The sequence below is a fragment of the Phycodurus eques genome, chromosome 13 (assembly GCF_024500275.1).
Source record: "Phycodurus eques isolate BA_2022a chromosome 13, UOR_Pequ_1.1, whole genome shotgun sequence".
NCBI classification, from domain to species: Eukaryota; Metazoa; Chordata; class Actinopteri; order Syngnathiformes; family Syngnathidae; genus Phycodurus; species Phycodurus eques.
Window position 1 is genome coordinate 17694391 of NC_084537.1, and position 11176 is coordinate 17705566.

At 42.8% G+C, this 11176-nt stretch overlaps 1 protein-coding gene across 1 annotated transcript; it reads right to left on the reverse strand.

Moving 5' to 3' along the window:
• Positions 1-405: 405 nt before the first annotated feature.
• On the reverse strand, positions 406-10917 carry kcnj9 (potassium inwardly rectifying channel subfamily J member 9). Its single transcript, XM_061694605.1, has 8 exons — positions 10672-10917; positions 9480-9870; positions 8476-8689; positions 6035-6236; positions 5016-5208; positions 3971-4168; positions 2792-2922; positions 406-2045 (listed from the first exon to the last, which is right to left on the reverse strand). The coding sequence occupies exons 2-8, from the start codon at positions 9757-9759 to the stop codon at positions 1770-1772; spliced, it is 1494 nt and encodes a 497-aa protein (XP_061550589.1). The 5' UTR covers positions 9760-9870; positions 10672-10917; the 3' UTR covers positions 406-1769.
• Positions 10918-11176: the final 259 nt, after the last annotated feature.

The window sequence follows — 11176 nt, forward strand, 5'->3', positions numbered from 1 at the left end:
TCACTCGTTTAAAAAAAAAAAAAAAAAGCAACGGCGCCACGTCTAAGCAAATGTCACTTGGCCTCCCCTTAGTCCATGAGCCCCTTTGGACGTCTACTTCAAAGCACGCACACACACGTACATGTAAACACACACACACACACACACACACACACACTGCTACACACTCTCTTGTCCCCATCCCCGGTTGCCTAGGAGACAGCTGATGAGGTCCCCATCTCATAAAACAGCACCAAGAACGCCGCGTGACAGCCACGATCATCTTGCAGCGTTGGGGATTTTTGTCCTCCTCTGGCGGCCGAACTGAGGATCTAACCCAGCTGTGATTCTGCCTAGTAACCCAATGTGCTGACTTCTCCTGTCTGGCACCAGCATCCATCTTGACAGATATATGAAGGAAGGAGTTTTTTCTTTTCTTTTCTGGAATATACTTTATTCTAAGTGACATATTAGTATATGAGATAGACAATTGTTGTTATTAAAAGCATCGAGTAAAAATCACCACGCGTATACACAGCAGCAGCAAGCAGTAAGCTAGGAAGTGACTTGTGCTTAGAATTCTTAGAACTATAGGCTGGGTAAGGTCAAGAGTAGGTCTCGGATCTGAACTTGTCGGTGCTTACAGCCCAATTCCAATTTTAAATATAATTTAAAATGGAATTACTGCCGTGCCTGATGGTCTACTGCAGTGTTAGATTGACTACCCAGATTGCATACAGTGGTATCATATCATGTGGTCAACTGTACGGTCAGATTGCCTCGTCAGACGATCTACTGTAGTGCCAGATGCACTTGTAATGTCAATTATTCTACTGTAGTGTGTAGTATTTTAAATTATTATATAGTATATAATACTACAGTAGTATTCTACTGTGGTGTGCCCATTAATTATTCATAACGTAATTAAAGGTAATTTGAGGGGGGAAAAAAATTCTGAAGTGTGTATGAAACGAAGCAGATTCACCTAATTACACATTTGTTTTTGATCTGGTTAATGTTAGTACAACCACCACCTGTGTGCCATGGCACCACACACAGAACAGTTTGCACTTGTGCTAGTGCTAACACAACATGAGGGCTCCTGTCTGGTCCACCATAATGTAATTCTCTTTGTTTTATCTTTACATTGACAGTAAATTACAACTGAGAGTGGCATTACAGCTTGAAGCCTTTTTTTTGGGGGGTGGGGGGGGGAGAATTGTTCACCATCTGCCAAACTGCTGCTTACTGTGATGGGAGTTTAGTTCACTGCCGGTACAGCGCTCATATCTCGAATTTTAGCTCACAGCTCAGAGCAATCAAAATCATCAGCACGACGGCTCGCATCTCGAAAAACTCCTAATTTGGGTCACTCGCATCTCAAGGCACCTCTGTAGTAGCCCCAGATTTATATCGACATGAGGGTAAATAGCACCGTTGCTATTAATGTGGCTACTCCAGATCACCCACTTAAGTGGTCTGTAATATTGGTGGACCAGCTCCTGCTGTGTTAGCACTAGCATAGGCGCTAATGTTAATATTTAGGGCTGTTTGTAGTGCGTCAGTCTTCTTATAATGTTCAAATACATCCTAAACTCTCTAAATGTTATTTAAATGTGAACAAAATTGGCCAATTTACAATATCCCACCTCATTCAAACAGTGATAAAGGCCAGGGCGGTTAAAAGGAGACAAGTCCACGTACACTATCTAGAAAGAGTTAAAGAACAAAATGTCTTCTTGATGAGATATAAACAAAATGGCAGAAGGTCTTTGTAAAGATTCTGTCATCTAGTCCTCACACGCCGACTGGATGCTGCCGTTCGGCTCGCCCAGCTCGGGGGACGCCGCGCTGACGTCGGTCAGCTCGCCGACGATGAAGGTGGGCGCCTCCCCTTTGCCGTTGGCGGGGGCGCTCTTGGGCGGCGGTGCCTCAGGCTCCTTGGCCCCCTGCTGGACCAGGGTGGGCTCCTCGTCTAGCCGGCTGGAGATGGACCAGTAGAGGTGAGCGTCCAGCCTCGCGGCAGCCAATGAGAGCTCTCGTGCCGAGCATGAGGGTGTGTCCACCTGGATGGTGATGAGGGGGTACCAATTAGCCCTACATCGTGTGAGACCTCAGTTCAGCGAGCATCAAGGAACTAACTCGCATTCAAAGGAGCAATACGTCAACCTCACCACACGGCTCCTCACTTATTATCCAAGTTAGGAAGTACAGTAGCTCATCTGACACTACAGTAGATCAAGCAAGCCATCGGCGTAAGCCATTTAACACGAACAAACCATCCAATTCACCAACATTGGGTTAGACCAGCGGTCTGTCTTGCACCAGGACTTAAACGTGGTCTGAGTAGGTGTAAGTTTAGATCCACTTTCTGCCACCAAATTTTCACTCCGCCAGGCACATCTCCAAGGACACTCCTTATGCTGCGCCGGAACGCACCACGTAGCGCAGACTGGTCTGCCAAATACGCACGGCAAACCTTGCGCTTGCATGAAAATCAGGATCCGCATTGCGCCCCACAGCAGACGTACCGTCTACGAAAATAGAGCTCCATATTTGACTAAAACAGACGCTGCTGTGTTATCAGGCTTGTGATAAGTAAAAATATCGTAATTGTTTTGTTTTTGTTTTCACATTATGATGTCAAAGTTTGAATATGACACAGACGCTGCTGTGTTATCAGGCTTGTGATAAGTAAAAATATCGTAATTGTTTTGTTTTTGTTTTCACATTATGATGTCAAAGTTTGAATCTGTTGTTTGTCATAATAATAGTAATAATAATAATAAACAATAATCAGGAGAGCCGTTACCTCGAAGGTGTGATGGAAAGCGCCGTAGTCGACGTCGAAGAAGCCCTCGGCCAGCGACATCATGGGACTGAAGCGGTGCCCCCACTGCACCTCCTCGGCCAGGTAGGAGCTCCGGGCCTGGCAGGTCATGCCTGGACACGGGGCGCGTACAGCACACGCGTTACTCGCAGCCGCTTTGGGCCGAAAGCCAAGAACAATCTTTGTAACGCACCCAGTGATGAACGACTAAGCCTTTATCATTAATATTCTCTGTGGCAGAGTTACGGGCAAAAAAACAAAAAAAAACAAAAAAAAAAAAAAAACATTGTCGGACGTTGCTGAGCAAGGAAATCAATAGCCATCCTTACACCCGTGGCGTCAAAGAATAGCTCCAAACTTTTATTATCGTGTTTGGGGACCATTTTGCCGCAAGGCAATAACATAAAGAGCTTCGCTAGGCCGCATCTTTTGCAGGTTTGATACCACTTTGAATTATGGTGACCGCAATGCATCCCCCGGGGATCTTTAAATTGCAATCATTTAAATACGCAAGTTGATGAAAGAACAATTACAGGTATAAAATGTATTCATCAAATTTTAAAACAGAGTTTTTTTGGTTGTGTATGGGGTAGAGTAGGTTTGTGAGGTTAAAAGTTTGATGGCAATTTTTTGGGACCGAATACAAAGTATCAGCAATCCCCCTTAAAATGTTACTTTTAACTCAAATGTAGGCTTTTAAAAATGCTCTTTAGGATATGCTCTTCAGACATTCATTCATTCAGTCATCTTCACGCTCCACACAGGCAGGGCCGGGATTTGAACCCCGGTCCTCAGAACTGTGAGGCAGATGTGCGTACAGTCTTCAGACATGTATAACATATTTAGAAACATACCTCTGAATGAACTGAATAAGGTCTTTAAAAGCAGGCTTTTTTTTTTTTTTTTTTTTTTTTTTACTTTTTTAAGGCAGTGTGCAAGAGGTACAAAAAAAAAAGTGTAATGGTGGTGTGATCTAATAATTACACATTTACAGCGGGCTGTTTTCACTAAGTGCAATTTTTTTGTTCACATAAAAATTTTAAATATGAGCATTTCCTCTTTCTGTTTTTGTATTAGGGTATGTGCGGGGGAGACTACTCGTGCGCCATCCTGCCTCTTCACAAAATCAAAACATTAAAAAAATGTCCTTCATGATCTTACCTGTGGCCTCCACCATTCCCTCCAGGATGACCACGATCTCAAAGTCCTCCTTCTCCAGCTGCGCCTGCGACATGTCCCAGAAGGGCGAGTGGGCGTCGATCTCATGCGAGATCACCAGCGGCGACACCAGGAAGAGGCGGTCGTCGCCTGTCTCGAAGCCCACGCTTATGTCCGTCTGGTCCAGGGGGATGAACTCCCCTTCAAGGAGAGGACTCAGAAGGTAAAAACGTCTGCTTTTCCTTTTGCCAGTGGTGGCCCTTCTCTGCTGGCCTAAACTCTATCACAAGCACTGACCTGCATTTACAACCTTAATTATAATATTTACTCCATTAAATTCTATTAATTTATTCTCAGTCGTCTATTCTCTTCATTTCGTACCAGTTCTCTTGGCTGCTCTGTTTCCAGTACATGTATGTGAATTTTTCTTTTTTGTCCAATCAGATTTCAGCCTCTATGTGTTGCGTTGTCACTGTAATCTGCTCAGGGCCTTTAGAATCAGTACTGCAGCCCGATGTAACTAAAACTTTACTAACATTGCGACTTTTTTTAAATTTATTTTTTTAACCAATCAGATTTCAAATTTACCTTAGTGGACCAGTTATCTGCCCGAGAGTAATGGCAGCATGTTTCCGTTCTCTGATTGGTTGGTCAGAACAAGCCAAGTTCAACTTGCAAAAAAAAAAAAAAAAACAACTGCAGTGATCTGCACACATTAGTACATTTAATAATCAGCGTCTCTGGAGAGTATGATGCAGTTTATTTATTTATTTGAATTTTTGTCATGTTTGTAGAATATGGATTTGGCACAGTCATGTACTGTTATTTGTGTTTTTGTATAGTATTGATCATTTCAACGTGATAGTGGTGGTATTAAGACAAATCAGTAAAGTCACTGAAGGCCCGCAGCCTAACCCTAATCCTGAATTGATTTCATAATGTCCTAAAAGGCTGCGACACACTGGTGTTAACAGCACTGCTGTTGTACTTTACACACATGTTGTTATAGTATTGTGATGACTGTATGGGAGTGTGGTGGCAGCCTCACCCTCCTGCGTCTGCTTGGACTTGATGAGCTTGGCCCGCATGTTGGCACCCACGATGTGCGAGCTGCGCAGGTCGCCCACCCGGAACATCAAGCACAGCTTGTCGTCCCGCAGCGAGATAACGGCGTTCTTGGAGAACACCAGCGTCTCGGCGCGCTTGTTCGGCTGTGAGATCTTCACGAACATGCAGCCCACCTGTGCCGACGTCACAAAACAAACACGTTAGAAATAACCTTCCAACCAAAAGGGCTGGCGACCTGTGCATTTCACAGCAAAAGTGTGAAACGCGTGCCATATTTCTTGTTAATTGGACACACTGGTGGTACAATCTTACACAGCATTTTAAGTATTTTTTTCAGTTGCCAGAACAATAATCATAATTTAAAATAACATTTTAAAAAAATGTACTTGCTGGAATAATCAAAAGTAAAAAAAAATATATATAAATAAGTACAAGACATAATTATTAATAAGAATAACTAAAGCCCCCCCAGAAGCTGATTTAGTTTCCAAAATTACCATAAAAATAATGATAATAATTAAGCCCTTAAAAATCAACTAAGCTGCCAGAATAGTATTTTTTAAGAAATTATAATTACGTTATAATTCTAATATGAATTATAATTATAATTATAAAACGTGATTGAGTTACTGGAAAAAATAAAATTAAAGAGAATAATAACAATAATTAAAGCTCCCTTAAAGGGGATTTAGTTGTTGCACTTGACATAATAATAATAATTAAAGCCCCCACAAATGTGATTGAGTTGCCGAAATAATAATAATGAAGAATAGTATTAATAACAAACAAAGCCAATTTTGAGATAATCACTGCTCTGATTTTTTGTTTTTATCTCCAGGTCAAGTCAGATATTTTAACATAAGGCCTTGTTGCTAAGTAGATTTCATTGGGTTCAACCATAATTGCCCCATAGAACATCCATCCATCCATTTTCCATACCACTGTTTGACATCACTTCAGAATAATATCTACTGTGCAATAAATATAACACATGCTCACCATGAAGGCGTTGACCATGGAACCCAGGATGGCCTGCAACAGCAGCAGCATGGTCCCCACGGGACACTGGTCAGTGATGACGCGGTGGCCATAGCCGATGGTGGTCTCCGTCTCGATGGAGAAGAGGAAGGCCGAGATGAAGCCGTTGACGTTGTTGACGCACGGTGTCCACGTCTCGTCCTCCAGGTGGTCCAGATCGCCCCTTAAGGGTGATGATAATGATGCCGAAATGCGTGGTATATCACCAAATCCATTACATAAACTGCCTACTGCAAATGCATGGACACAAACAACTGCAGTGTATCCCACTGTACAATCTGTGAAAATGTCTGTTTTTACAGGCAGTGCGAAGGGGGCAATAGTTTTTATCGACCCCCTTCTGTTACAGTGTGAGACATGAGTCCATGCATGAGCTAAAGTCTCAGATCAACCGGGAAGAAGCTATTCCATTAAAGTGGTGTTAATTTACTGTATATCATCCGTGTTGGCGGCACAGTGGGCGACTGGTTAGAGCGTCTGCCTCACAGTTCTGAGGCCCGGGGTTCAATCCCCGGCCCCGCCTGTGTGGCGTTTGCATGTTCTCCCCGTGCCTGTGTGGGTTTTCTCCGGGCACTCCGCGGAGTTTCCTCCCACATCCCAAATACATGCATGGTCGGTTCATTGACGACTCTAAATTGCCCCTAGGTGTGAATGTGACTGCGAATAGTCGTTTGTGTCTATGTGCCCTTCGATTGGCTGACAACCAGTTCAGGGCGTACCCCGCCTCCTGCCCGAAGATAGCTGGGAGAGGCTCCAGCACGCCCGCGACCCCAGTGAGGAGAAGGGGCTCAGAAAATGGATGGATGGATGGATCATCTGCGTCTTTATGTTAAGCAGCATTGGTGGCCGAGAAATTGCATAAACAGCAGCCTTCTGCCGCAGCTGGCGTTGGCCCTCCAGTGATACGATAAGGTCAGGATTTTATGAAGCGAGCCCCTTGGCTAATTAGAGCGCAGAGCCGGGAGGGAGTGACGTGCCGCCGAAATGCGACGACTGCTTTGTCATCCTGTTTTTCTTTTTAGCCTTTGCAGCAGAAACGCCTCTGAGGCCTTGTCGCCGGGCGCTGTGGACGTTTAATTAAAAGATGTACTTGTGTTATATTGATGTCCGGCCAAGTGTCGGATCGGGCGATCCATTAGTCTTGTCTGGCGATAAATAATTTGCCACAAGGAAAGCGCAAAGCGGCTTCGCTCGACGTAGGCCGTCGCTAATACCCGCTAAATAATTACCTAATTGTTTTCAACACAAATAGTGTGCCTTTAGGGTTTTGAGCCACGCGGCAGCAAATAAATCATTTCATAAATGCTGGTGGCAAGGCGTCATGAGTCATTTATTGCATTTTAATATGACTACAGAGCAGCTTCACCAAATTACATTTACATGTGACAGTCAAAATATTGGGAACACCTCTCACTATGATGCTCTGCTCACGTTATGAATGAATATTCGACGGAAATTTTTGAAATATTTAAAATTACATTTTTAAAATCTTTTTATCTTACCGTTAAAGGTATCATTTTTCATTCTAAAAGTAAAAACTGCCATTTTAAACATAAAAAAAACAAAATGAAAAATGTTGGTTTTAAACTTACAAATTTGGTTTTAAAAGTAAAAGCTGTCATTTTAAACAAATATTTTAATTTGAATCATTAACATTTTTATTTCAAATGTAACAAGTTTAAGTGTAAAACTATTGCATCGTTACACTTGAAAATAAAATTGTTACATACGACATACATACGACTCATTTTATGCGCAGAAATGTTCATTTTAAGCACAAACATTTTTATTTTAAGCGCAAACATTTTTATTTTAAACTTTTTTTTTTATTTTAAACATAAAAATACATTTTAGGCATCCATCCATATAAATTTAAGTTTACTGTTAAAACAGTCATTTGTAAAGTTGAAATATACAAAACAAATTTTAACAGAAAAAAAACTATTTTAAATGTCGAATTTTAAATTATAAATGTAAAATGTTCCATTTTGAATGTCATAAGGTTCATTTTTAACGCAGCAATTTTCATTTTAAATTCAAAGTTTTTTTTTTTTTAAACTTGACAATTATAATTTTAAACAAAAAAATATTACATTTTAAACACAAAATGTTCATTTTAAACATCCAACAACCTAGCGATATTCTACAGTGCTTGTCCTCATTGGGGTTGTGGGTGAGCTGTAGCTTATACCAGCGGACTTTGGGCAATAGTGAGTTACAACATGGACTGGTCGACAGCCAATCGCAGCATTTGAAATGCAAGAATTCATTTTTAATGTAAAAATTAGGATCAACTTTACAATAAAACAATTTTACATTTTCAGTGCTGACGAGCAAACGACAAAATGACGCCTTGTGAGTTGAAAAGCCGATGAAATAAATTCGTCGAGGACAACGCTCACCTGCAGTAGGCGATGAGGTACCAGATGGCGCCGAAGAAGAGCCACGTGACGGCGTAGGCCATGACGAAGACGAAGAGCGAGCAGCGCCAGTTGAGGTCCACCAGCGTGGTGAAGATGTCGGTCAGGTAGCGGTACGTCTCCCGCATGTTGCCGTGCTGCACGTTGCAGCGGCCGTTCTTCTCCACGTAGCGCTGCCTCTTGCGGCGCGCGCGAGCTGGTACAAAAACAACACGGCACACGGCTATACATGACCACCATAGATTGGCTCATTAGATTTCTTTGGATTTTATTTTGTATTAACAAAGATGGTTAGGGTAAAAGTATAAAGTATCAGAGAAAAAAAGTACACATTTTATTCAGGAAATGTAGTGGGGTAAAGTGAACGTTGCCAGAAATACGAATAACGACGTTAAAGTACACACACGTGAAAGTTCTACTTAAGTACAATAATGGAGTATTTGAACTATGTACGTTACATTACAAGACTGCTGATGAATTGCCAATAAGCAAGAACTGCGAGATAACTAGTACTGGTAAGCGCCATAAAGTCAGAAGCAGAACTAAGCAACATGAAATTCATTAGGCATGTCTATCTTGAGCAGCCTAAAAAAAAAAGTGTCAAGCAGCTATGCTTGAAAAGACACGGGAAGTCTGCCACTTTGGTTTGAAGTGGCCATTTTGGTGTTATTTTGGGTAATTTCCAGGAGTCCTCCAAAGACTAACTTGTCTTAGGCTTTGTTCACACTACAGGGCATGACGCCTAATTCAGATTATTTTGTTAAATCCGATCTTTTTTTATGTAGTCGTTCACATTCAAAACAAGACATGAGACTTCTCATCTCGACGGAATTAGTCTGTGATTTAACAGGCATGCGCGCACAAACCCGTGTCAAACAAACCCAACAAACCCATGGCAAAGTTTGATTAATCGTAGAAAACACGAAACTCCAATAGCTTAACTGCACTCGGACAGAACCAGACCAAAAGTCATGAAGGTCACTCACCCCACCCGAATCTCCCTCGCTCCTTCTCGGGCCCCTGGGTTTTCTTCCTGGTCTGATTGGCTGTGGCCTCCCGCTCTGCCATCTTGGACTGGAACGACCGGTTCACCTTAGCCGCCTCTGTGGTGACGACGTGGCCCAGCTCCTCGGACACGTTGAAGACGCCACGGCTGTCCGCGGGTGGCACCGGGGCCTCAGCTACCGCCTCCTGGTCCCCTTCTGGCTTGCGGTCCACGGGCAGCGAGAGAGAGTCCGGGGGCAGGACTGAGTTCTCCACAGCCATGGCTTGCGCGCTTGTGTGTGTGTGTGTGTGTGTGTGTGTGTGAATGTGTTATTGAAATCTCACTATGGCGCACTCTGTCCACTGGATGTTGGTTGTCCTACCATTTGTTTGCTGAAACAGGAGAAGGAAGACATGCAAGTCAGGCTATTGTTCTGTCAGTGACTGATTTGTTCATCTCCACACAAATACACGTACAAAATATGGAAAACTACTCAGTTGGGTGCAGACATCAGTCAAGGACGAATAATTTTTCTGAAGATATAGAAAGCTGAAAATGCTAATCATAACGGTCTTCCTGCTTCGTCACATTGAACACAATAACAACAAAAAAATAATTACTAAAATGTTCGCAAGGTCAACAAAAGTGGGATGGGGTGTCATTCCATCCCGCTAAAAAGTCTCACGGGATTTGCTGAGGTCACGTGTGATGTTGGTTTTCAAGCTTTGGTTGACTTTTGAGGCTTTTTTATTTTTTATTTTTTTTCCCCAGAACTCTAAATTATTCCACTTTGGAGGTTGCACTTGCATTTGAATTAGGCATTGTGTTAGGGCAGTTTTGCATGTTTTATACAGCAGCAGGGGGGGGGGGAGTGTGTGCGCGTGTTGTGTGCGTGTGTTCGCGCGTGCGTGTATGCCATATGTGCGCGTGTGCTATTTTCAAATGTGCAGGCCTACTCAGGTGTCTTACATAATGCACGCAGCGTGACCTGATGTTAAAAAAAAGAATAATATCCATTATTAGTAGTCATGATAACGAGTCTATTTGCACAATACAAATGATTCATGTTGGTGCGCGTCCATTGTGAGACTGATGGAGGCAATCACAATGACGCACGATCACAAATTGGCTACAATGGTGCACATTTGGCCAACTAGGGGGTTGTTGTGTATTAAAATCATGAAAGCTCTAACCTGATTAGTTTAGCATCATTTGAAGAACATATTCGTCGTGTGGAACGGTGGTTGGACGCGTCGGTCCATTTTCGGCATCGATCCGACGGTTCCTCCAGGACCGGGGGGGACAAAAAAAGAGCTCTCACCGCCGAAAATGGACCACCCACGTCCGATTCTGGAGGCTAGCCTCTCGTCGTGGCCGTTCGGTGGAGGAGCTTTCCGCCGGTGCGTGGATGCGACGGAGGCGGTCAGGTGTCGGCCCAGCCCCTCTCGCAGAGTCTTGCCTTTTGGCACATTTTACTTAAATGACAAAAAAAAAAAAAAATTCACCAATACATACATTTAAACACTTCACACGTTTAACATTGCACTATTTAGACTCTGTAAAGTTAAATAAAAATAGAAATAAAATGTTAAAAAAGCGCCGTGGAAATTTACGCTACATTCACTGGACAAAACGTTAGGTACAACAGTACAAGCTAATGAAATAAAAGAAACCGAAGCTAAATACAATACACCAAAT

Coding starts and splice junctions, on each gene's coding strand:
- kcnj9 (XM_061694605.1), bottom strand. CDS start 9,759: ATGGCTGTGGAGAACTCAGTCCTGCCCCCGGACTCTCTCTCGCTGCCC. Junction 8,690..9,479: donor GCGAGGGAGATTCGGGTGGG/GTGAGTGACCTT, acceptor TTTTTGTACCAG/CTCGCGCGCGCCGCAAGAGG. Junction 2,923..3,970: donor GGGAATGGTGGAGGCCACAG/GTAAGATCATGA, acceptor CCCCGTGTCCAG/GCATGACCTGCCAGGCCCGG.